At 41.3% G+C, this 27,460-nt stretch overlaps 1 protein-coding gene and 1 pseudogene across 2 annotated transcripts in view; both read left to right on the top strand.

The window, feature by feature from the left end:
- Positions 1-2,527: 2,527 nt before the first annotated feature.
- The window catches only part of EEA1 (early endosome antigen 1), a 143,128-nt gene continuing 118,195 nt past the window's right edge, over positions 2,528-27,460 (top strand). For both annotated transcript variants that reach the window (XM_056115465.1, XM_056115456.1), the window contains exons 1-2: positions 2,528-2,673; positions 23,266-23,358. In XM_056115465.1, the coding sequence (XP_055971440.1) occupies positions 2,650-2,673; positions 23,266-23,358 (117 nt within the window). In that variant the 5' untranslated portion in view covers positions 2,528-2,649. The remainder of the gene's footprint in view (positions 2,674-23,265; positions 23,359-27,460) is intronic.
- Positions 3,046-20,972, top strand: LOC130028038 (heat shock protein HSP 90-alpha-like; annotated as a pseudogene).

Raw genomic sequence — 27,460 nt, 5'->3', positions numbered from 1 at the left:
AGCTTCTTGGTAGTTCTCTCTAGGTTTAACCATGTTTCCAATACCTTGGTGTGTTTATCAACTCTCCATGTCTCTTGGTTTACGTTTTTATGAAGAAGTTTCATTAGACAGGCATAACTAGTCAAATCATTGGACGTTGATAATAAATTCTCCTCTGACTCTTCCAGTTATTCTCCACTCTTCAGAGATGGGGAGGAGAAGGGTCCTGAAAGTTGTTCTGAGAGTTTCCAGCTTGGCCTCTCACCTGCCCTGAAGCTAAGAATTCCTCTTCACTAGTTACCTCTTTAGCATGTAAAGATACTTATCACCTAGATTCCAAGGGGTTTAAAAGTTCTAGTGTCAAGAACAAAGGTCAAAACTAAAATATTAAAAAGAGATGCTGCCAGCACCCTACTGCTCAGGAAATTACAAGTGTTTTGAAAGTTTTTTCTCACTAACTAGAAGCAGGGACCAAACATATGTTGCACTTTGTGTGTGTGGTGATGAGGATGGGTGTGTTTGGGTCAAGAGCTACTTCCTTGGTGGTTGGGGGACTATGTGGTATCAGGGATTGAATCCAGGCTTCCCACATGCGAAGCATGAACTATGCACTCTAGGACCTTGAACTATCTTCCAGGTCTACATCACATAGCTCTATCATTTATGTTATGTAGATGAAAATATTTATTGCATTATCTTAAATAAAGTAACTTCTGTCTGGAAAGATGAAATAGTATATGCTTTCATTATGTTTTCCTTGAAGTATTTAAGCACTCTATTATCCATAGAGATTAATAATGTATTCATTCTAGTGATTGCTCTGTCAGACATGCAGAGTGAAGAGAAAACACATTTTGGATTTCAATATTGAATAATGCTTTCCACTTTACAGAATGTTTTTACATCATTTTATTTGAAAATAATACTTGCTGTATTTGCCTTCCCAAAAGACTAGAAGCACTTTCTAATAAGCACTCCATTGCTTCACATTGTAGGCCCTCTAAAGTTTTCTTAGCTTCTCGCTTTCATTATTAAAAAAAAAAATAATGCTTCTTTATTTCTCCTTATATAAGAGTTGAGTCTCTTTGCTTGAAGCAGAAACTGAATGCTGAGTTGGAGTGACGCTTTTGTGTCTGGAAGTCAGCTCCAGATCCACGTTCTTCTTAAAATTTTTTAAAAATTAATTACTTTAGGGTTTCAGTAACGTTTCAATACCCATACCTTCACCATGTACATTTTTCACCACCAATGTCCCCAGTTTCCATCCTGCCTCCCCCTCCCCCCATGGCAGACACTTTCTCGCTCTCCCCCCTCCTTTCGGGCATTATGGTTTGCAATACAGACACTAAAAGATTATTGGGTATATCCCTTTATCCAGGTCCATGTTCTAATTTTGGCATGCTGTTTGGCTGCGACCTCGTTATTTCATTTTTGTTCAAGAACAAAGGCATTTGTGTCCATTTGTACACTGTTTTGGATTATTGGGCCCATTGGTGCCTAGGGCTTACTCCTGGCTCGGTGCTCAGGGATCAATCCTGGCAGGGTGTGGGGAACCATATGGGGTGCCAGGGACGGTGCCCAAATACAAGGCAAGCGCCCTGCGCGCTGTACTGTTTCCTCAGCTCTCCTTCACACATCTAGTAACAGACTTAAAACTCGAAATGTAAAATTTTTAGGGACCAGGCAGGGGCCATAGAAAGAGAAAGTGGAATATATTAAATGACCTCAGCCCCTTAAAACCACGTGTTAGGGTCCCTCAAGGAAAGACCCCAAAGTTGGGCTTGCCAACTCAAATTCCAGTCTTCTCCGCAGATTCCTTCCTTTCCCTCTGGCTGAAACCTGAAGCGGGGAAAGAAAGGGAAAACCGGCACGGGGCAGGCAGAGGGACGCTCAACAGACCGGTTAAGCGTGTTAGGATTCTCCCTCAGCTTTCACCAGAAATGAGGATCCGGACCTGGCTCCGGGGCCGGGGCCACACGGTCCCATTTTACAGAGCAGCCAGAAAGTGCCACCACCTCAGACACCCTCCTTCAACCTGGGTCCCCCGCCGCGACCCGAGAGGTCCTGGGACCACCCCCCACCCCGCTCCTGAAGCGGGCACGCGGCAAGCTCGCGGGCGCGGCCTCTGACAGAGGGCGGGCGGCCCGGCGGGCGTGCGCTCGGCGGCGACGGCGGCGTTCCCCGACCCGCCGGAAGGAGCCGCGGCGCGAGCGTCCTGCCGCCCTGTCCGTCACGCAGCCGCCCACGCCACCGCCGCTCCCCATTGGTCGCAGATCCTGGGCCGGGCCCCTTCTAGCCCCGCCCTCCGCGGATAGCCAGGCCGGGGAGGGCGGGGCTGCAGCGGCGGGCACGCCCAGCTGTCAGTTACGGGGGCGGCCCGGCGGGCGGGCGCTCGCCGGCTGCCTCGTCGCTCGCTCGCTCGCTCGCTCGTGCGCGCGCGCGCGCGCTCCCTCCCGCCGCCTGTGGGGAAGTCGGGGCCGCCCGAGCGGCCGCCGCCACCGCCGCTTCGTCCCAGTCTCCTCCTCACCCGGTTCCCCTCCCCACCCCACCCCCACCTCCCGGCGCCGGCCCTCCCGCCCGCGCCCCCCACCCACCCCCCACCCCGAGTAGTGAGCGGCTCCGCGCAGGGTCCGGAGAGGCGGCGCGGCGGCGCCAGGTGGCGTTTAAACCATGTTAAGGAGGATTTTGCAGAGGGTAAGCGAGGGAAACCGTCTTTCGGGCGGCACGTGAGCGAGGAGAGTCGGAGCCGCGGGGCGCCGCCGCCGCCCCCTCTCCCGGGCTGGCCCCCGCCGCCGCCGCCGCCGCCTCTAGGCCCCGGAGCTCGGGCGGCGATTAGGCCGCGGGCTGGGGGGCGGGGGGTGGGCCGCGGGGACGCCGAGGGCTGTCAGCGCGGGAGGGTGTGGTGCCCGGCGCGTCCCGGGGCGGGCGGCGCGGGGAGGGCAGCGACCGCGGGGAGCGTGGAGTCGCGTCCGCGGGACGGGCCGGAGAACGCCCCGGGCTCGGCTCCTTCCCCCCCCCCCCCCCCCCCGCGCCGCGTCCCCCAGCCAGCGCGCCCCCCGACCCGACATGGACACGACGCGCACCTGCCGCACCTGGCCGGCCCCTGGCATCGGGGCAGCGCGGGCGGGCCAGGTGGTGACGCCCGGCCTAGCGCGCGCGGGGACCGATCATCCCGGCGCCGCCGTCTGGGGCTGGTGCTGGAGTCAGCTGAGAAGGAAGCTATTACTCACTATGGGAAACTTTCTCCCCCCACCGCCGTCCACCTCTGACCCCCCAGAATTAGAAGTGACCCCCCCACTATCTTTTTTTTTAAAAAAATATATTTGTTTTTACTTTCTCCCCCACCCCCTCCACCCCCACAGTTAGAAATGCTCCCCCCACTATTTTTTTTTTAAACCTCTTATTTATTTATTTTTGGATTTTTCGGGGCCACACCCGGCATTGCTCAGGGCTTACTTTTGGCTCAGTGCTCAGGGATCACTCCGGGTGGAACTTGGGTAGTGCTGGGGATCAACCTCGGGTCCACCGAGTGTAAGGCTCGGTTTTAACCCGCTGCACTATCACTCCGGTCCCCAGTACGTATTATTATTATTATTATTATTATTATTATTTTCTTTTTTAGCGATCCAAAAGTTAAATCTTGTAAGTAAGCTTTAGTCAGTGCCATCCTTCTTCCCCTGTGCTTATGCTCCTGATTTCTTTAAAATCTGGGGGATGGGGTGGGGGTTGTGTAGGGGGGAACCTTTGGATAACAATGATGAGCGCATTGGAAAGCTGTAGGTGTATTTGTTTAGTTTGTGGAATCACATAATTAAGGAATATCGTCCTTCCAATAATATCATTGAAAACTCTTTCTTGTAATTCAACAGTAGTTTCTGTTCTGGGTGGCTCCCCCCCTCCTTTTTTTTTTTAAATTGAAAGACTGTTTCATTGATCACTGGTTTACAATGCCACCTAAATTTCCAGAGAAACTTATTGGACACTGAGCCTGTGCAACACAATCTTCATGATTTAACAGCTGGGGAGGCTAAATTGTTCAAGTGATACAAAAAGAAATCGGGAAATTGGTAGAATTTAGCCAAAGAATGTGCAGGAAAGTTCACTTGAGTCATTCACTATCGAAGCGTTTTGCATAACTTTGTGACTGTTCAAGTCATGTGAAACTCGCTTATGTTTCACGGGAGAAACAGTTTACTTTCTTTGTCTGCCACCCCACATTGATATTTGATGCATTTTGCAGTGGTTTTGTCCGAGATACTTAAAATTTGGATAATCTGATTTTGGCAGTTAGCAAGGTCCTGCCCTTTCCCAGGTGCTGTCTGTTCTTCCCCCTAACAACAGTGAAGACATCTCTGTGTGGTTTACTCGCAGTACTGGGAGATTTTCCTTTCCTAGGAGCTGGAAGAACTGAGCATCTCATGCCTCAGATTGCTCTTTAGTCAGAGATTACTTTTCCTGTCCCAGTTCCACAAGGGAAAAGTAGTTTGCTTGCGGTTTGCTCCAAGTTGTTAAGGACATGAAGTGATTTACTGACTCAAGAGTAGTTTTGGGTGGTTACAGATTAGCTTTTCAAAATTTGGAATGTTTTCCAGTATTCTTGGTTTAATGTTGTTAAGCATTAGGATTATATAAAGGCCATTTTTAGTGTTGTTGCTGACACAACAACTGTTAACAGACGTTTCCGTTGAATCTTCAGAAGTGGAACTAATTGTCACTAATCACAGAGTTGTACTGTGGAATCCTCATCTACGAGGAAGTCAGTTGGTGACATGAGTTTCTGAAGTCTGGTGCTAGTGAGGCCAGGGATGTCTTAGCATAGGATCCTTGCTACCAAACCAACCAAAAAATTAACTGTACTGATGCATGTGCCTGGTAAATTTTTATCATGGAGGCTTTAGGAGTAGCTTTCACCAAGTTGTCTCCTTGCTATTGTGATTATCTGGAGTATATTTGAACTTGACCAAGTGCCACTGGAGGTAAAATTGGATGTGATTCAGAACAGTTAAGGAACACTCTCTTATAGGAAAGTGAATCTTTCTCACAGTTACTGTTATTTATTTAAGGTACTGAAATTGAGTGCCTGTATACGTAGGTCTGGAAAACAGTTAAGATATGTTAAGATATTTAAGATATTTTAGGACTCATGGTTGGGATGCAGACATCTTAAAAATATGTATGATCTCCAGTTTATGCTTCAGTCTTTTATTTAGACTCTGTGATGGTGTGAATGCAACACAATTTCTCTAGAAACTGTACTTCACGTATTTTTCCCTCAAGCTAGCAAAGAATGCAGTACAATACTCTGATGTGTGGTAGCAGTGAGCTGCAACTCCCCATCAGTCACATCATATAATTCAACAAATGCATAAGCGGTCCAGTATTTTTTTTTTTTTTATAAAATAGGCTCTGTGTATGATGACTTTGCCCAGCTGCAGTACTGAAGTGTTGTTTGCATGTTTTAGGAAAGCTAGGTGAATACAACGATACTCAGTAGATTAGGTGTATTCAATGCACTTGAACTTGATCTCTTCAACTTGTCAGGGTTAATCCATATGTGTATGTGGTGGAAGAATAAGGAGTGTCCTGGGAGATACTTTGACTCAGGGTATTGGGGTGATCAGAAAAACTTCATGGGGGAGGGTATATCCACAGCTCCGAAGTGTGGAGGAAAGAGTAGTTGGCAAGGTTTGAAGTCATAGAAGGAATAGATAGTTATGGGAAACATGAATCATTTAGAACATGAAATGATGTGCAGGGATTGATGCTGGATGAGACTGCAATGGTGGCTACAGATCAAAACATGGAGGATCCTTTGAGTCTTCAAATTTTATCTTGTAGATGGATTACTGTTAATAATTAGCACTTAATAGTGGTATTTTAAAAGAAGTCACAGAAATTTTGTGATTTGTATTACTGGTATAGAACATAGAATATATATTCGTACTCCACAGATGATGTTTAATTTGATCATTAAATTAGGTAATATGTCATCTGCTGTAATTTACCCCATGATAATAATTTTTAAAAAATTTTTTGTGCCACACCTGGAAATGCTCAGGGGCTATTCCTTGGTTTGTGCTCAGCAGTCACTCCTGGCAGTGCTTCAGGACCCATCTATGATGCTGGCAATTTGAACTGGGATCAACTGCATTGCATGCAATGCAAATGAGCGTTTTGCCTGTACTAACACTTCGGTCTCTGAGAAGATCTTTGAAAGAAAAACATTGTGCTTATAGTTAATATCATTCTGAGTCTTTGAACATCACCATTAAGAAAACTAGGATACTTCACAGAAAATTTAGTTTCTTCTTTATTTCTTTTTCATTGGCTTACTAAAAATTTTCTCTCTAGTGCTTAAAAGGGTCAGAAAAAACGAGGTAGTTCTAATAATTCTGGGATGAATGTTTTGCTTACTAATCCTTTGAAAAGAAATGAGCATTTTTGTGCTTGTTGGACATATACTTTAGGTATTTTGTTGTCTTTTTGTTTGTTTCTCCTGTTTCTTTGTTTTGTTTTTGTACTACACCTTCTGATTGTGCTAGGGGCTACTGGGCTTGGTGGACCATGTGGTGAGCTCTGTGAATCCTGAGGTGCTGACTCCCTGCCCACCTCTCCTAGCACCCCTACAGAGCAGCCCCTGCTCCAGCCCTTTGAGTTATCTCCCTACACCTTGTTGTTGCCATGTCTTTGTTAAGTGTATTATGTGTTTCATGACTATTGCGGAAGAAAAACATTTTATTATTATACAGTTGTAGAAATGGAAAGCTTTTATGGTGAATGGGTCTCTGATTTTAAAAAGGTGAGGAAGTGAAAGGAGGAGAGAGAGAGGGGGGTATGAGAGGGAGAGCAAAGAGATTAATAATTAATCTAAGGCAGTGAAGGTACATCTCTGGAGACCCCAGAGCACCACTTGGTTTGGCGTGGGAGATCTGAAACATTACTCAGTGTGGTGTGAGTATTCATTGGTAATACAGGGCCCAAAGCACTTCATCCTTGGGGTCCTTCGAATTCAACCTTTGGCCAGTTGGCTGAGATCATCAGAAGGCCTGCACAAAAAGGAATTATAGCTCATCAAATTGATGATTTATAACTCATCAGTTTGAACCCCGTATTTGAATAATGGTAAACCTTTTAAGGTGGGTTCTCTATCCTGTTATCTTTTTGAGCTCTTTCTTTCTGGCATAGAATTTTGAATTCTCTTTACTTCCCTCTGTTGATTTGGTTATGATGACTGGGGGCCTCACGCACACACTTGGTTGCAGTGCATATACCCTTGGTTGTTGTGCTCACCCTGTAGTAGCACATTGGTTATGGTATTTGCACATTCTGCTCTGGCGCTTCTTGGAGGTATACTCTTGAGTTGTGCTGGCGGTTATGGTGATGTTATCGGGGAATAGGTGGAGATGGGGGTGGGTAGGATGGGGAGGTCACACTTCTTTTAGTTGTAGACCTCACCAGGGTTGCAAGTTTAAGTTGTGGTGCTTACACACCTGGCTGCAGTGTGGCTAGAAGTGATTTATGGCACTAGGGATCTCACATAGCAGAGCTGCACAAATAACATAACTGCCAAAATTACACTTAGTGTATGCATTAGTGCCAGGGATCAAACTCTCGTCCTCAGGCTTGCAAAGCTGGAGCATTAGCCACTGAGCCATTTCCCAACTCCCATATCAAGATAGTTTAGTTTCATCTTTTACCCACCCTTTACCTACCCTTTGGAGTGATAGCACAGCGGGTAGGGCGTTCGCCTTACAAGCGGCCAACATGGCCGACCTGAGTTCGATTCCTCCGCCCCTCTCGGAGAGCCCGGCAAGCTACCGAGAGTATTCGATATGCCAGACACAGTAACAACAAAGTCTCCAATGGAGACGTTACTGGGCCCGCTCGAGCAAATCGACGATCAACAGGAGGGCCTTTACCTACCCTTAATTGAAACTAACTCTTCTGAGAGAATTCCTGTTACTTTCAGTGGGAAATGGTATCAGAGATCAAGGTCTGGGGTGGCCTCTTGTTCCCTGCAGTAGATAAATCTAACTGAAAATTTGAACTTTATTCTGAAAGTAGTAGGGAATCAATAAGATTCTATTTAGCTGGGCTGGAGCGATAGCACAGCGGGTAGGGCGTTCGCCTTACAAGCGGCCAACATGGCCGACCCGAGCTCGATTCCTCCGCCCCTCTCGGAGAGCCCGGCAAGCTACCGAGAGTATTCGATATGCCAGACACAGTAACAGCAAAGTCTCCAATGGAGACGTTACTGGGCCCGCTCGAGCAAATCGACGATCAACGGGAGGGCCTTTACCTTACCTTTACCTATATTTGGTACGTTGAGAGAGCAAAATTCCCTGCTGCTCTTGCTTGTGCATGTGTCTAATATTAATTCCTGGCCATAAGACAGTTCAACAGGACCCAAGTTTATATGCTTTTCTAAGTTTTGACATGGAAATGGAAATATTTTTAAATTGAAGAAGGGATCAGAGCAGGAAGAATTCACACCTTTTAGACAGAACATATTTGTGAAGTATTGACGGGACAAAGATTTGAACTAGAACTAGTAAATGATGAGAACATAGATACAAAGGGTTAGTTTAATAAATTTATTTGTACAGATTTCTCTGCCCCAAATTTTCTTTGACTTGTGATAAGAATGTCTTTTTTTCTCTTGACATAGAGAGGAAAATTTCACTTGTGATCATTTGTGAGTTTGTTTTTGTGTGTTTGTGTGGTAGGGGAGTGGTGCTTACACTCAGGGGTCTATTCCTGGTTCTGCGCTGGGGGGTTATGAGTTGCCAAGAGGCTCTAAACTGAGCTTTCTGAATACAAAGCTTGGGGCAGCTTGTTGTGCCCTTTCTGTTCCCCACATGTGGATTTGTTAGTTTTTGTTTTGGGACCACACCTGGCCAAGCTCAAGGTTTGCACTTAGGAATCACTCCAGGTGGTGCCCAGGGGGCCATATGGGATGCTATCAATTGATTTCAGGTCAGCCATGTGCCAGACAAGTGCCTTTTCCGCTATGCTATCTCTCTGACCCGGCGCGTGGGATTTTATCTTCTGCTTTTAGAAGAAAATGGAAAGTCAGAATGTCCTGCTATAAAGAGTATTTTTTATTAGAGCTAATTAATGAGCCATAGTTCCATATGCTGCGGATATATTCTAGTTTCCATTATGCACCTAATAGGAGGAGTAATATCTGTTGAAAGAGTATTGAATGTTTTAGGTAAATTGTAATGATTAAAAGTCAGAGGTGAATATAAGCAGAGATTAGATAAGTGAGTTTAATATTTTTGATACTGAGTAATTTCAATGGGATGAGGATATATGAGCAGATAAATAAGTGGTGAACAGAGAGACCTTTTTGAACATATCCCCTGAACATCTAGTTTGGATATGCTGTGTTCTGTGGACCCAATGATGAGTAAAGGGATGTGATTGTTAACAGCACTATCTTGAGTAGAAATTGGTCAAAGAATGATAAAATCATGTGGTTACATTCTTGGGTAAGTGTTAGGAGGGAAAAGAATAAGGAATATCCAGAAGTATACAATCAGATATCACTGTCTGAACCATCTAAAGATGGTAGGAAAGATGTTCCACATTAGATGTACATTTAATTTTGGCGAATTTATTGCTTATTGAAGCACTTTTCAAGAACTGCATTTATTTTCTCTATGTAGATTTATTTTTTCAATATATTAAGAATAAAGAAATTGAAATATGAGAGAATAAGATCTGTTGGTCTTTTGCTTGAGCTAGGGAGACAATTTAATTAGTGATTAAGAACTTCACTCGGGGGGCTAACGTGATATTCCAGAGGTAAGGCACTTCCCTTGCATATGACTAACCCCTGTTCAATTCCTGAATTCTCACATGGTCCCCACAGTATTACCAGACATGATCCCTGAGCACAGAGACTGAAGTAAGTTCAAAACACCTCTCGGTGTGAACCCAAATTAACTCCCCACTCCAAATTCTGAGTCTGAACTAAGACTCAGACTACATGAGTTACTTTATTTAACTGCATTTAATTAATATGGTTATAATAATACTACTCTTACAGATAGTTGTGAAGAATAAATGAATTAATGTAAAAATTTTAAAGCAGCAAAGTTCTAGGATGTGACACAGTGGTTAAAAGCTCATTAGGAGATAATGGATTCAATCCTGGAACTACCAAAAAAAAACAGTACTTTTGCTGAGACTGTCATATATGGTTCTCTTTCTAAGAGGATTTGCATGCCTGGGTCCCCTTACTCAATTTCCAGTCTTGCAGGGAGAAAATTTTTTTTTTAAAAAAACCTGGTAATCCTCTTTTTAAACCTTGTGGAGTCCCTTTATACTGACTTGGGGTGTGTAAATTCTCTTTCATTTCACTCAGGAGTTGCCCATACCCTTTATGGTGCAGATATCCTTTTCTTTTTTTTTGACTACTTTCCCCACTCTTTCCTCCCCTTCCTCACTCCCCTCCCTTCCCTTTCCTTTTTCTCCCCTCTTCTTCCTCTCCTTTTACCCATCTCCCTTCTCCATCTCTCTCAGGCCACATTTTCCTTAGAATTAGATTTTTTTCTTAATAAAACTATGTTTTTTACAATAGTATCTGTCACATAGTAAGCTCTCTAAATATTAGCTATTGCTAATGTTGGTGTTATTACTATGTAATTGTGTGGAGAGATAGCACAGCGGTAGGGCATTCGCCTTACAAGCGGTCAACATGGCCGACCCGAGTTCGATTCCTCCGCCCCTCTCAGAGAGCCCGGCAAGCTACCGAGAGTATTCGATATGCCAGACACAGTAACAACAAAGTCTCCGATGGAGACGTTACTGGGCCCGCTCGAGCAAATCGACGATCAACGGGAGGGCCTTTACCTTTACCTTTACTATGTAATTATGTAGCCCAAATCTCTTAAAGGAACATTTTTCCTATTATTCCCTTGTTTTATCCTTATTTTTAAAAATAGATATTAAAAATTGTTATTTTTGTATTTTCGTAGACATTCATATGTTATACTGTTGAACGTTTTATTCTGTGCTAATTACTGTGCTGGGTTTGGGGATAAAAATTTCTGTGGTGGTGGTTGGGGGAAGGAACAGACAAGGAGTAGAGATTTTTGGAGGCTTTGCAGAGAGTGGAATGAATATGGCAAGGAACAGTAAGGGAGAGAAGGATTTTGACAGACAGGCACCAGGCAAATCTCTGTCTTAGTATGAAACAAATACTGTCTCAGTATGAAACAGCCCAGTACAGCCTAGGAGAATTATGAGTATTTCTGCATGTGGGTAAGGATAGTGATAAAGGGGATTGGATTGGTGCTGGGATGACAGTGTGGTAGATAGGGCATTTGATTGGGTATAGCCATTCCGGGCTCAGCCCCATGCCCTATATGGTTCCCTGAGCCCTACCAGGAGTGATTTTTGAGAAAGAGCAAGGAATAAGCCTTAAATACAGCCTTGTTGTGACCCATAAACAACAACAACAACAACAACAAAAGGGTTTTTGATTTTTATACTGAAATGATAAAAATTCATGGGATTAAAAGAACAAAGATCAAATTTGTAATAAGGATAACACTCCAAAGTATTTACCCCCAGATAATCTTTACAGAAAGTGAATCACTCCATTGTAATTTTTTGGTAGTTACTCAGTGCTCATAGATGTCCAGACTCTGCTTTGACATATAGCTCACAATGCTCCAGTCTCTACTCTATTTCTTGATATCTTGCTAATCTTCACATGTTTCCATTCCTGCACTGACCTGGCTATTATAAGTAATTGTGTTTGCCATAGTTTATCATATCTTGAGCTTCGTTCTATTGCCTTTATACAACTGTTGTGTTCAATGTCCTTCAAGTCACTTAGTTGACACTTGTAGTTGATTGCTTTTATTCCTCCACCCCCTTCTTCCAAACCACCCTATACTGTTAAGAATTTAGGGTTTTGGAGTTAGACCAGCATCCCTCCTCCACTCCTGTGGGTGAGATCTTGTGCAAGATTTTAACCTATTTTCTAAGACCCAGGTGCTTTATTTGTGAATTGAGGTTAATATATGTGCTTCACAGTGCTGTATAAGGATTAAATGAAATAATGTTCATGAAATACTCATCACAGTATCCAGAAGTTAATAAACATTCAGTATATAGTAGTTATTATATTATGTATCTCAAGGCAATGTGTTTTGTAATTTATTTTACTTCTAGACTGAGCTCTCAGGGTAGGGTTATTTTTTCTACTTTTTTTTGTTTTTGTTCTTTTCTTTTTTTTGAAACGACACAGTTTTTATTTGGAGGTTTTGAAGGAAAGGAGGGAGAGAGTAGAGAGTAACATGCTCAAGAGAGAACCCGGGCTTCTCCAAGGGTGGATAGAGCCCCTACATACATCTCAGCATTAGGCATGAAAGCCTGAAAGTACACATTCAAGAGGGGAGATGTGGGTGACACATGTGCTCAGCCATCACATGTGCTCGGCCACATAGCAGAAGCAGCACATGTGCTCGGGCAGCACATGTACCTTATTTTATTTCTTAGAAATTTAGGGCCTTAGCAGATTATGTATTTCTTAGCAGTTTAATAATTTTTGTGTGTTTTTTTTTTGCCACACCCAGGGATTCTCATGGGTTCCTCCTGGTTCTGTGCCCAGGCATCACTCATTGCAGTGCTTGGGGGACTGTTTGGGAGACCAGGGATTGAACCTGGGTCAGCCATGTGCAAGGCAAGTGCTTTACCTGCTGTACTATCTCTCTTGCCCAACAATTTAAATTAGCACTTGATGCCTGATGCAATTTTTAGGTAATATATATGTTGAGGTAAAGGCCCTCCCGTTGATCATCGATTTGCTTGAGCGGGCCCAGTAACGTCTCCATTGGAGACTTTGTTGTTACTGTGTCTGGCATATCGAATACGTCACGGGGAGCTTGCCAGGCCCTGCCATGCGGGCGAGATACTCTCGGTAGCTTGCTGGGCTCTCCGAGAGGGGCAGAGGAATCAAACTCAGGTCGGCCATGTTGGCCGCTTGTAAGGCGAACGCCCTACCACTGTGCTATCGCTCCAGCGATATATGTTGACTACTTGGTGACTGTAGAAAAGTTAACATTAAGGGTGAATACTTCTAGAAAGGTGTAGTAGTTTCTAAGATGATTGCAGATTGGGATCATTTGGATTTTTGTTTTTTAAAAGGAAGAGTTTTCAAGTCCTTCCATTGAGTCAGAATTTTTGTTTTTTTAGATTGTATTCTTGGATGCCCACATGGCAAAGCCTGGCAAGCTACCCATGAAATATTCAATATGCCAAACACAGTAACAACAAGTCTTACAGTGGAGACGTTACTGGGCCTGCTCGAGAAAATCGATGAACAACAGGAGGACAGTGCAGTGCTACATTCTTGGATGCTGTAGGTGTCTTTTTGATACAGACAATGGATAGTGATAACTTGATAGCTTGAATTTAGGCAGTGCCTTTGGAGTTAGAGAACAGATTGATTCTCAATGAATTGAGAGTACATAGGAATTTTGATTTACAAGTAGTTTGTTCTACTGAGATGTTGGTGAAATGGCTTACTTTTAGTTCTGCACTCATGGATCATTCCTGGTGGTGCTTGTAGTGCTGAATCAAACCTGGATCAGCTCTGTACTTGGGGATCACCCTATCTACCATACTTTCTTTCCATTCTCACCCTTCCAAATCTCTTTAGATATCACTTAAGTGTGCCATTATTGGTCATATAAGGAAAGTGAAACCAGGAGAAGTTAAGTAATTTTCTAAGATAACTCTAGAAACACATGTGAAACCTGAACTGAGGTCATTTGATTTCAAATTCAGTGATTTATGTAACTGCTCTGCAAGATTTTACTCAAAAAATGTATTAAAATTACTTTATTGTCAGCATGTTTAGTCTATTGGAATGATAGTGGTATGTGGGACAGCTTTACTCAACAAATTGCATGTTGCTCACAGTTATTCTTCCTGTCATTCTTTGAGGATGGGCAGAGAGACAGTTTTATTGAACCAAGCAATGGGAAATAAATTTGTTGTATGTCTGCCAAAGGGGTAGGCTGGGGAGGTGGGACGGAACTAGGGGACATTGGTGAAAGGTTTAGTGTTGGAATGTTGTATGTCTGAAATAACTTTATTATGAACAACTTTGTAAATCATGGTGTCTCAATAAACATTGCTTAAAAAAAGAAAAAAAATACAAGTAATCAGCAAATCAAAAGAGAGTAAGAGAATGGAACTGAAAAAATTGTAGTCAAAGGGACAGAAATGAAGAGTGTGGTTGGTAACATAGAAGTTTCAATAGGTCTGAAAAGAAAAAAGCAGCTGAGGGAAAAAAGGTCTAGAGCTCCAAGATGAGACAGGAACCCTCTATAAACAGAACTAAGGGATGAATTTACAGTACAATATAAGAATCGCCGGAGAAAGGTGAATTTGATGAAGAACCACTAGTTAAAGAAGTTGTAGATAAGAATTTCCCAGAATTGAGGAGTACAGGCACCCAGATGGGAAGTTAGTATTGTAGACATGTGCAATCCCCCATACCACAATAATAAAAGTAAACTAAGATCTAAAGGATTTTTAGGGCAAAAGAGTAAAAGAATTGAAAACTAAAGAATAGTATTGTAAGTCCTCAAGTCAACCTATTATTTTGTATAATGTTTCATAATGAATCCTACAGTGTTACATAATGAATTGTTACTCTTAATTCTATTTTATAGCAAATTTCCCCATCCCAGTTATTATATCACCTACCATAATAGCCACTCTGATTGTAGTTTTCTATTCCACTCTCATACTTTCTTGTACTTTGTACTTTGCTGACTACCTGTACCATCTACCCTTTCTTCTGTTGACATTTTGTGATGACAACACAAGTGATTGCACACATTTGATTGTGATATTTGCACATTTACTTGTGATTTCTTCCAAGGGGTTGTACATAACTTTTCGGTACTTGCACATTCAGCTTTGGTGATTACCAGGGACTATACTCCTTTGGTTGCATTACTCAAACACGTGCTTATCAGGGTCATTGTACTCTTTAATTGTGTTGCTTGAGTATAGTTTGGTTGTGCACATGTGGGTGTTATGTTTAAGGCCACAGTGCTCATACATTTATTAGCTGTGGTACTCACTAGGGTTTCACCATTTAATTATAGTGCTGGCACATACCTGGCTCCAGCATTGCTGATCTGTGGTGCTGGAGATCACTGACAGAAGACTTGCCAGGTACAAATAGGATCACACTTGGTGTATGTGATCATACAGGGTTCAACTCTTGCTTGTAAGAGAGGTGCCTTAGCTATTGGACCAACACCCAGTCCCATATTTTCTAGTAACTTTGTTGAGAAAAAGTCTCTTCAGGAAGCAAGGATTGATTGCTTACACAATAAGATAACTTACCTAAGGTCACTATCATGGTATTTGGCTAGTGGTAGTCGACCAGATTTCTCTACTGAAGTCTTTGCTCACCCTCCTTTTTTCTCCATGTTTCTCAGCAAGTTTGGCAAATATAAGTAAAGTGCATTCATAATAGTGATTGCCTTGGTATGGCACTGAAATGCCCTTACAGAACAGTGTTGTCCTTACAGAAGAAATCTACTCCCCCAAGGTTATATCCTCTTCTTGGAAGCAGCCTTCACTTTAATAAAGATTGTTGTTGGAGGGTTAGGGTGGTTGGGGATACAAAAAATTATTCCCTTTCCTTGATTAGAAGGATTTATATGAAGGCCATCTTAACTTTAGTACTTTTAGAAGAATTAGCTGAAGCTGTTGTTGTAACTGCAGTTCATCAATACCATTCATACTCAATCATACATTGCAGATGTTCTTGAGAGTACCACCCCTCACTCCCATCCCCAAGTAAGCCTTCTGCTTGGTGTATTTCAGAGTGTCACATTCTGTTTCCTTGGGAACCAGAATTGCAAGTTATCTGATTATTTGGTTACTCTCCCCCCCCCCCCCCAGGATTTTTATATCATAAAAGATGACAAGAGGGTGGATTTTAATTTTATGATTTTTGTGTAATTTTATCAGTTTATTTGAACTGATAGTTTGCGTAACTTTTGTAACAGGTGTCTGACCACAGCCAGATTAGATTTTGTGTTGTTGGTTTGGGGCCATACCCGTGGTACTCAGAGCTTACTGCTGGCTTTATGCTCAAAAATCATTTCTGGTGATACTTTCAGTACCGTATGGCGTGTTGGGGTTCAAAACTGGGTTCTAGCTGTATGAAAGGCAAGCACCCTGCCTTCTATATTATCTCTCTAGCCTCTGATTCAAATTTTTGTTAAATATGGTGTTATTCAATAGATTTTAGGGCTCTGGTTTTGAGCATGATCCACTGATGCTTTGTTCAGGAAGTTTTTTTTTTTTTTTTTATCAGTACCTTTCTCAGTTTCCCTAAGCGAATTTAAGACCAAAAAAAGGGGGCAGACTAGATAGCTATAGAAAGGTTATGGTTCTTACATGTGGCTGAGGCTGGTTCGAGTTCCAACACCATATAACGTCCGTGACCACTTCTGGGTGTGACATCTGAGTGCAGAGAAGACGTTACTGCTGTTACTAATAATAAAATTAGGGAATGAATTTTCCTTTAAAAAAAATTAAAGTTCTTATTTTTCCTATACTCTATATCACTAAGACCATGTTCTTAAATCATTTGTAAAAATTATTTCTCTGTATCTCTGTGAGGTTCAGTTAAAACTTTTATTTTTCAAATTGTAATAACAAAAATTTACCATTTTTACCATTTTCTAGTATGCAGTATATGAAAGCTTGATCACTGTCACTGTCACTGTCTTCCCGTTGTTCATCAGTTTTCTCGAGTGGGCCCAGTAATGTCTCCATCATGAGACTTTGTTACTCTGTTTGGCATATCAAATACGTCACAGGTAGCTTGCCAGGCCTTGTGGGTGAGATACTCTCAGTAGCTTGCCGGGCTCTTAGAGAGGGGCGGAGGACTCGAACTTGGGTTGGCCGTGTTGGCTGTGTGCAAGGCAAACGCCCTACCCACTGTGCTATCACTCCAGCCCAAAAGCTTGATACCTTTAGATAATTTTCACCATTACAGATCGAAACCCTGTACTGTGTTGCAGTAACTCTTTATTTGTTCTGATTCCTAGCCTCTAATTACTATTTTACTTTCCATCTCTAAGGATTTAATTATCTTAGCTACTTCATGTAAGTGGAACCATAAACTACTGGTCTTTTTGTGTCTGGCATAGTTTACTTAGTATAATACTTTCTAGATTCATGCATGTTGTAGGATGTGTCTGAATTTCCTTTCTGTTGTAGGCTGAGTGGTAGTTTGTTCTGTGTCTAAACCACATTTTGTTTATCTATTCATCTATGGATGGAAAGATGAATAGATAAACATGGTTTACAAGTTTCCACCTTGTAACTATTGTGTCTAAAACTGCTCTGAATGTTAGTATTTGAGAGTATTTATTTGAGTTTTTAAAGAAGTGAGGATATTATTACTTATGCTAAGGAACATAGGAGGAAAAACAAAAATTTTTCCTTGGAATTTTAATTAATTTTTTGCTGTGCTGGGGATGTAACTCAGGGCCACAATACATGCATGTAGCACTGTAGCACTGTCCTCCCGTTGTTCATCGATTTGCTCGAGCGGGCCCAGTAACGTCTCCATCGTGAGACTTTGTTGTTACTGTGTTTGGCATATCGAATACGTCACGGGGAGCTTGCCAGGCTTTGCCGTGTGGGCGAGATACTCTTGGTAGCTTGCTGGACTCTCTGAGAGAGGCGGAGGGATCAAATTCGGGTTGTTCATGTATACATGCATATTTACTCTAATGTTAAGTATAGCCTTGGTTCCTTCCCTGGGATCTTAAAGGGAAAAACGTATACTTTTAGGGAGTTGCTCCTCTGTCTAGGTGCTCCATCAGTCCTTTTGTCAAGATGCTTGAGGTTGCACAGATGCAGGACCAACCCATGGAGGAGATGGAGGAAGTGGAGACATTCATCTTTCAGATGGACATCACAGAGCTTATGTTTCTGATTGTCAGTTCTTTCTGCTCCAATGAAGAGATCTTCCTCTGGGAGCTCATCTCCAACTCTTCAGTAGTGCTGGATAAGATCTTCTATGAGAGCCTGATGTGCCTGAGGAAGCTAGATTTGGAAGGAGGTGCACCTCCTTATGGTTATGCATCATAAGCTCACCATTATGGACCTGGGCACAGCATGACCAATGTTGACTGATTTATTAATGACCTGGGCACCACACTCAAGTCTAGGACCAAGGCCTTCAAGGAGGTAATTATTGCAGGTGGGTGCCAGCATCTCCATGACTGGCCAGTTTAGATTCGGATTTTATTTGATCTACTTGGTGGCAGAGAAGGTGACGGTTATTACCGAGTATAGTGATGATGAACAGTATACCTATGAGTCCTCTGTGGTGATTTCGTATGGTCTGGACTGATAGTGGTGAGCCTATGGCTCAGGGTATAAAGGCTATTATAGAGCTGAAAGAGGACCAGACTGAGTATCTGGAGGAAAGAATAAAGGAGATTGTGAAGAAAAACTCCCAGTTCAATAAGCTACCCTATTACTGTCTTTTTAGAGAAGGAACATAATAAAGAAGTCAGTGATGAAGCTGAGGAGAAGCAAGACAAAGAAGAGGAGAAGAAGAGGAGTTAGATGACAAGTCTGAGGTAGATGTTGATTCTGATTAAGAGGAAGAATAAAAGAAGGGTGATGATAAGAAGAAAAAGGTGAATATCAAGAACATTGATAAGAAGAACTGAATTAAATGAAGACTGTTTGGACCAGCAGTCTACATGATGTCACTAATGAGGAATACAGGAAGTTATACAAGAGCCTGACCAACAACTGGGAAGAACACTTGGCAATGAAGCACTTTTCAGGTGAAGGACAGTTGAAATTCAGCACCCTTCTTTTTGTACCAAGATGTGCTCCCTTAAACCTTTTTGAAAACATAAAGAAAAAGAATGTTAAGTTGTATGTTTGCAGTTTTCATCCTGGATAACTGAGAATTTATCCCTGAATATCTGAAATTTCATTAGAGGTGTAATGGACTCTGAGGATCTCCCTTTAAATATGTCCTGGGAGATTCAGCAAAAGGGCAAAATTTTGAAAGTCATTAGAAATTGGTTAAAAATGCCTAGAACTTTTCACAGAACTGCAGAAGATAAAGAAAACTACAAAAAGTTTTATGAGCACATCTCTAAAAATATTAAGCTTGGAATCCATGAAGATTCCGAGTCAGAAGAAACTTTCAGAGCTGTTAAAATACTACACATCTGCTTTTGGTGATAAGGTGGTTTCTCTCAAGGACTATTGCACAAGAATGAAGAAAAACCAGAAACATATCTATTATATCACAGGTGAAAGTAAGAGCCCAGTCGCCAACATTGTCACCATCACTGTCCTTTAGTTGTTCATCGATTTGCTCAAGCAGGCCCAGTAATGTCTCCATTGTGACACTTGTTACTGTGTTTGGCATATCGAATACGTCATGGGTAGCTTGCCAGACTTTGCCATGCAGGCGAGATACTCTCAGTAGCTTTCCGGGCTCTCTGAGAGGGGCGGAGGAATCGAACCTGGGTTGGCAGGGTGCGCTGTGTGCAAGGCAAACGTCCTATGTGCTGTGCTATCACTCCAGAAGCATGGTTTAGAAGTGGTCTGTATGATTAAGCCCATTGATGAGTACTGTGTCAAACAGCTGTAGGAGTTTGAGGGTAAGACCTTGGTGTCTGTCACCAAAGAGTGCTTGAAAGTTCCAGAAGAAAAAGGTATAGGAGGGGAAAAAGTCAAAATTTGAATCACAATCACAAATCATCCTATTAATCGTCCATTGCCTTGAGCAGGCCCCAGTAACGTCTCCTTATTCCTAGCCCTGAGATTATATTCAAGGCTCTTTAGGAGAATGAGACTCATCATTGGTACTGGTATTTGGCATATTGGGTACGCCATGGGGAGTTTGCCAGACTCTGCCATGTGGGCAGGCTAAAATAGGAATGAGATAATAAGATGTCATAATAGGATATAGGTTCCGGGAGCTGGTTTTTATAGTCTCTGAGTCTTGGCCGTTGATGGGATTACACGGCGCCAGGGGGCCAGTTGGTGGGTGTGACCCCCGCCTACTGGAATTTGGAGGATCTGGGTGGAGGATGCTTGGCCCAAATCCGAATAGGCTTGGAGATCTCGGCCCCGGAACCCGCATGACTTTGTCCCTCTGCTAGTACCTTCATGTGTGTGGAGAGTGGCCTCAGCGTGGTGGTGGCTGGTCCTGGAGGTCTTTGGCTGCTGGAGTCCTGGTCGGGGCGGGGAGGAGAGCTCAACCCGCTCCCCTCCAAGGGGCCCCGGCAGTGAGGACAGTCAGGCCCGGGGGCAGGAGACTGCACTGCTCTCTTCCAGGAGCTGGTTTTTATAGTGTCTGAGTCTTGGCCGTTGATGGGATTACACGGCGCCAGGGGGCCAGTTGGTGGGTGTGACCCCCCCCTACTGGAATTTGAAGGATCTGGGTGGAGGATGCTTGGCCCAAATTGGGGCTGAGATCTCCAAAATTTGAAAATCTCGCAAAATCATTATGAACATCTTGGAGGAAAAAGTGGACACACTGGTGGTGTCCCCATAACTGCATTGTCAAAAGCAAGGACGGCTGGATGGTGGATGTGGAACGAATCACGAAGGTTCAAGCCCTGAGAGGTAACTCCACAATGTGTTACATGGCAGCAAAAAAGCACCTGGAAATCAAATCTGACTGGTCCATTATTGAGATCTGACAAGAATAACAAGTCTGTGAAGGATCTGGTATAAAGATCAGATGGTTTCCTCTAAAGACCACACTCCTGTCCTCCGGCTTTAGCCTGTAAGACTCCCAGATCCACGCCAATAGAACCTACAGGATACTGAAATTTGGTCTTGGTATTGATGAAGATGACCCTACTGAAGATGAGGCCACCATCTCTGTCACTGAAGATGTAGTACTTGAGGGGTATGATGACACATCTTGCATGGAAGTGAACTGAACCACAGGAGCACCTGCCTCGCTCTCTCTACTTGGTCTTCGTTCCCTCCTATATTTTCTATGACTTTTCTCTTTATTTTTGTTAAAATCTCTCTCTGTATAAACAGAAACAAACCTATGTGGAATGACGTAACTACTTAAGAAGAAGATAAGATTTCTTTGAAGTGTGATACTGATCTATGTTAGCCACTAGAGCAGACCTAGTTAAGTTTTCTGCTGGTTTATTTTTATGATCATTTTAAACTATGTATAATCTGGTATTCATGATACAGTCTAAGGAATCAAGTGAATTTTGTAGTAGATTAAACCTTTTGTCAGTGAAGTGTGTAGATACCTATCTTTGATGTTTAATGGGGAAATAGTTGCTAACCAACTCTTAGCTTTGAAATTTTGGCACCTGTCATCCCTGTAGTACAACTGGTTGTCAAGAAATGTCTGTTGCACGGAACCAGCTTGATGGGAGTAACTATCCATAAAGCTTGTTTTCCAAAGAAAAGTACTGTTTAGAGTAGTTTAGTTCTTAGCTGCCCTAGGCTTGTTGTAAATAATTATTTGCATTTTTGAATACTATCTTTTAATCTTATGTGAGTGTTTTATATCTAATTATAATCATTATATATATTAATTTTGTAGTTTTCATACCTGATTTGGGCTGGAGTGATAGCACAGCGGTAGGGCGTTTGCCTTGCACGCAGCCAACATGGCCGACCTGAGTTCGATTCCTCTGCCCCTCTCGGAGAGCCCGGCAAGCTACCGAGAGTATCTCACCCGCACAGCAGAGCCTGGCAAGCTACCCATGATGTAATCAATATGCCAAACACAGTAACAACAAAGTCTCCAATGGAGACGTTACTGGGCCTGCTTGAGCAATCGATGAACAACGGGAGGACAGTGACAGTGACATACCTGATTTAGTTGATAAATTTCAAAACAATACTAATTTGTCCTGATTTGGCGTATCAATTTTTGTAGTGTTTTTTTTTTCCCCCAGGGCGTTTGGGGGCACATCTGGTACTCAGGGATTTTTCCTAGTGGTGTTGGAAATTGAACCTGGGACTCTTCCTTTTAAAGTGTCTATTCCAGCCCTTTGACCCTTATACTAATTATTTAATACAGGATATATAGGATGTTCTGGTGGAGACATTTATAAGTATGTAGTGAACTGTTCTTGGTCTTGGGTTCTCAAGGTACCTTATGATGGACTTATCCAGCCAAGAAATGGTATGGTTAGTGATTAAGAGTCCTACTACCATAAGGCAAAAACTAGTCTCTTTATTTTGGCTCTCTCTTTTTCTAAAGTGGGAGTTATGATAATATGTTCTAAAAGTGTTTTTTTTTTTGAATATTGAGACACTCTTGTACTTTTAGTCTTTTCTCCAACTTTTAATTAGGTTCCCAGTTTCTTCAAGGTAACACTAAGTGTTTATTAATGACAATGTTAGATGATGAATGTTGGAGGGTAAAATATCTTTAACCCTCTGAACTGTATCTTTGATAATGGAATGTCAAGTATTAGAGAGAGATTGGTAGTTACTAGAATGAATGATGGATGAGTAGTTAAATTATTTGAATATTTTTGGGTTATTTTAATACCGGTCAAATCATTGAAGTTTAGAAGTACAGAGAAATATAAGAAGAATGAAAAGATTAGCTTTTTAGTTTAGGTGCTTTCTGATTTTCATTAACAGCACAATCTTAAGATGTTACTAGCTGCTTTGAATATGTTTGCTCATCTGTAGAAGTATTTGTCCTGCCTATCTCAGAAATATTATGATTAAATAAAATGTTTAATGAAATGAGTTGTATTGTATACAAAAGGAAATTATTAACTTAAATATAAAATAATGCATATAGTTTGTTGGGCCAGAGCGATAGCATAGTGGGTAGGGTGTTTGCCTTGCATATAGCTGACCTGGGTTCGATTCCTTCGCACCTCTTGGTGAGCCCGGCAAGCTACCGAGAGTATTATGCCTGCACAGCAAAGCCTGGCAAGCTACACATGACGTATTTAATATGCCAAAAAAAAAAAAACCCAGTAACAACAAGTCTCACAATGGAGACATTACTGGTGCCCGCTCAAACAAATTGATGAACAACGGGAGGACAGTACTACAGCACAGTGCTACATAGTTTGTTAGACTCAGTCTTTAGTGAAGGATAGCTTTGTATATTATTGAGATGACACCTGCTTATATGTGTTGGAGGACTCCTCTTACTGTTTAGATTATTAGATAGTTTATGAATGAGTAAATGTTAGTATATATGCTGATTTTTTTTTCTTCTTTCCATTTCAGACTCCTGGGAGAGTTGGCTCTCAAGGTTCTGATTTAGATTCATCAGCAGCTCCTATAAATGCGGTGGAGGTCAATAATGAAAGCTCTTCAGAGGTATGAAATTAATTTGGCAGTAAAGATTTGTATTTAAATGTTTGTTAGAAAAGTTCTCATAAATCTTTCTTGCAAATTTTTGTGCAACCTTTGACTAATACCTTAATATACTGATGCTTCGATGTCAGACAGCAAATATGTATTTACACTGAAAAATAATATTGCCAGTTTTTCCTTAACACTAATAGTATTTTAATGAAAAGCTTTTAATCTCTGAATAAAATACTCACTCTTGGGGCTGGAGACATAGTATAGCAGGTAGTGCACTTGCCTTGCACGTGGCTAACCCAAGTTTGATCCATATTGTTTTTGTGGTGTCACCAGGAATAACCCCTGAGCATTGAGTCAGGAGTAAGCCCTGAGCATTGCCAACTGTGGCGAAAATCATGCAGACAAAAAATTTCAGTGTTTTTTTAAATAGCGAATTATGTGTTTATACTGTTATAAATTACTGAGCTAGTGAAAAATTAAATTAAAATTATGTAATTACTTTCTTCCTCTATGAACTTATTAAAGGCTTTCACCTTTGAGAGTCCATTAAATTAATTAAAAAAAGCCTAAAAAATATAGCCCCCATATTTTGAGAAGTCAGCCTTCGTAGTGTTACTATTAACATATTAAATATTTTAAACAATATTTATTATTCAAAATGAAATAAAGAAAAAGAGCACAGAAACCATCTGTAATCATTTCCCTAAGAGATAAAACATTTTTCCTGCAATTTTTGTCAATTTCCACTTTCTGGTCCAACTCTGCCACTGGCACAGTCTTCTTTCCTCTGCTCTTCTACAATTCTATCATTGAGTCTTGTCTTGCTTGCTAGTATTTCTAGGTATGTGTCTCCTTTTATCTAGTCATCCCTTTATATTCTCTAGTTCTAACTTTATACTTCCTTCATCTATCTTCATGTATTATGTATAGTATATTAACTATAATGAACTTTTATAATATTGTAAGAGAAAAAGAAAAGTTATCAGTTAAATGTCATTAGAGCTCATGTAGGGAAAAATATGCCAAACTCTCTTCATGACATTATGAATTCAAAACGCTCAGCTATAACCTTGAAAAGAGAGTTTAGTAATCCTTGTTCATCTCAGTCAAACCAAATATGCATATATGTGTGTGTGTGTGTGTGTGTATGTGTGTGTACATATATATCCAGTTAACTCCAGACACTCTACAATAGGTAGTGAACTGTGCCTTTCAATGTTGTTTTGTTTTCTCATTAGAATAATTTTCCAACTCTGAGAAAATTGCACTCTTCTGAAAAGCTCTATGTGTCTTAGTCTATTCTTATTTTTCTTTGGTTACCTTCTATGTTATTGTGAAAATGTCAACAATCAGATAGGTAGATGTTCTTATTTTGTCACCACAGCTATACTAAATGCACCTATATTCTTTTATTTTTTTTAAACGAGTGCACTGAGGACAGGTAGACCCCTTTTCCTATTGAATTTCAATCTTTTCTCTTATGCTGTTTCACTCTCTCACACATTAGTAGCTTGCCCTATCCCTCTTTTCATACTTTAGTTTTAACTGATGTTATGAATTATTCTCAACAGTCCTCAGTTCTTCTCTGTGAAATGGGGCTTTTTTTGGAGATCTGTGTCTGTATGAGCAGTGTGGAGAGTGGAACTTCAAATGGAAGCTTCAAATGGAAATCTGATTGAAGTTCCATTCCTCACTCTGCTCATACATGTATGGTAGGCCATTTGAAGTCCTCTCAATGTCACCAGTTATTTCAGTATTGGATCTTAATTTTAGTCCTCACCTACAGTCAGATACTTGTGAAGCATTTATTTTTCTCTCTGTAGCTTACTTTTTCATGTTTCTAATGACCTTTTTCAAATAGAAGTAGTATTTATTTTTTTGATGGTCTATATTGTTTGCCTTCTCGTTTATGGTTAATGTTTTTATGTGTATGCAATTTTCTTTTTTTGCCCATTCCATGGATTTTTTTTTCCCGCTTTTTGGGTCACACCCTGTGATGCTCAGTGGTTGGGTCCTGGCCCTGCACTCAGGAATTATTCCTGGCGGTCCTCAGGGGACCATATGGGAGGTCGGGGATAGAACCCAAGTTGGCCACATGCAAAGCAAATGCCTTACCCTCTGTACTAAAACTCTGGTCCCGCCTGTTCCATGATTAAGAAGTCTTTTTGACATGATTTCCTCCAATATATTAAAAAAAATCATTTTATGGAACTGGAGCAGTATTACAGTGATAGGGCACTTGCAACACTCCATATGGTTTCCGGAGCTTGCTAGGAGTAATCTCTGAATACAGAGCCAGGAGTAAGTTTGAAACATAACCAGGTATGGACCACAACAACACCCCTACGCCCTAACTTTAGGTTATATATGATTTAAGTTTTTATTCATGATATGAGTTAGTGACTGACTTTCACTTTTTCATGTGGATCTATAAATCACTTTTTCATACAATTTTTGGGTGCCATTTGTTAAAAATGTTACCTCTTTTTATTGAATTAGATTTTCATTTTTGTGGGGAATCAGTTGACTGTATGTTTGCTATTGTGTTTTATTTTTCTATGTTTATATACTGCTGATTACTATAATTTAATTCATAGTTAAATCTTGATGCCAGGTAGTAGAAATCTTCCAATTTTGTTATTTTTAAAATCTGCTTTTACTGTCATAAGTGCTTGAAATTTCTATAAAAACTTTAGAAAAGTTAGGGGCTAAGCAATGATATAGTCGGTAGGGCACTTGCCTTGCACATGGTCAACCTGTGTTTGCTTCCTGGTACCCCATATGGTACCTTGAGCCCATCAGGAGTGATTTCTGAGGTGCAGAGATAGGAGTAATTCCTGAGCACTGCTGGGTGTGGCCAGCCCTCTACCCCCTCCCCAAAATTAAGAAAAGTTCTTGAATTTTAATTAGTACCCAGTGTAACCTATAGCTTAATTTAGGGGAGAGATACTATTTTTTTTAAATTTTTATTTTTAAGGGAAAAGTTGGGGTTCTGGACCATACCTGGTGGTGCTCAGGGATCATTCCTGGTGGTGTTTGGGGAAACCATATGTGATGCGGGGGGTTGAATTCAGCTTGGCCACTTGTGAAGCAAATGCTTTACCTGTTGTACTGTCTCTCAGACTCCGAAAGAGGCTATCTTAATATTGTCTACTCCTTGCACATGGATTAACTCTCATTTAGCTCATCATTGTTTTACAGTTACTCAGTGCAAAATTCTCATGTATTCTCCACCCCCTCCCAAAACTACTTAGAATTTTTAGAATAGAATATTTTTCTTTTATGTATTTATGTTTTTAGTAGTGCTAGGTTATCTAGCCCATCCCTCCCCAAATATGCCAAATTTATTCTTTACTATTTTTGTGTGTATTTTTTAATACTAGTAAAATAATACTTCATTTTTCTGGTTTACCAGTTTTTTATATGATCTAGAAGTACAAAAGTACTTTGTATACTTTTAAGACCTGGCATCATTTATTAGCTATAACAGATTAGGTTATTAGTGGAGGCATCTATAAGATTCTTCAGAGAAAGAAATGAAGAATTCGTGTATATGTGCTTTGCTTGGTCAGCATGTATTATTAATACTGTTTTATTTATTATTGGATTTGATTTATTACTAATTTTTGTTGAGGAATTTTGCATTTGGTTATGAGAAACAATAGGTTTATAGCTTTCTTTCCTCTTTCTTCCTGTCTTTCTCCATCCTCCTCCTCTTCCTCTTTTTCCTCCTTTTCTTCTTTCTCCTCCTCCTCAACTCGGGGCTCTGTGCCTTAGGAGTTGCTCCAGGTGGTGCTGGGGTCACCATACTGTGCCAGGATCAAACCTGGGCTTCCTGTGTGCTTGGCATTTGCTCAGCCATTTGAAGCTATTTCTCTGACCTGGAAGTTTTTTAAGTTTTCAAAGAAATGACTTTGACTGTTAATTCTTAAGCGTTTGCTTCTTTGCCCTTTTATTGAATTTTGGTCCATTTTTTATTTTCTCCATGGAATTTAATTTATTCATTTCTATCTAGATACACATGGAATCTTAGATCTTTAGTGTATGTTTTAAATTTAATGTCTATTTTAAATTTAATGTCTTCAAATAAATTAATAAATTTTTTCCTGTC

This window comes from Sorex fumeus, unplaced genomic scaffold (assembly GCF_029834395.1).
Source record: "Sorex fumeus unplaced genomic scaffold, SorFum_2.1 ptg000003l, whole genome shotgun sequence".
Classification (NCBI taxonomy): Eukaryota; Metazoa; Chordata; class Mammalia; order Eulipotyphla; family Soricidae; genus Sorex; species Sorex fumeus.
The sequence above is the reverse complement of the archived record's forward strand: the minus strand, read 5'-3'. Positions and strand labels throughout refer to the sequence as shown.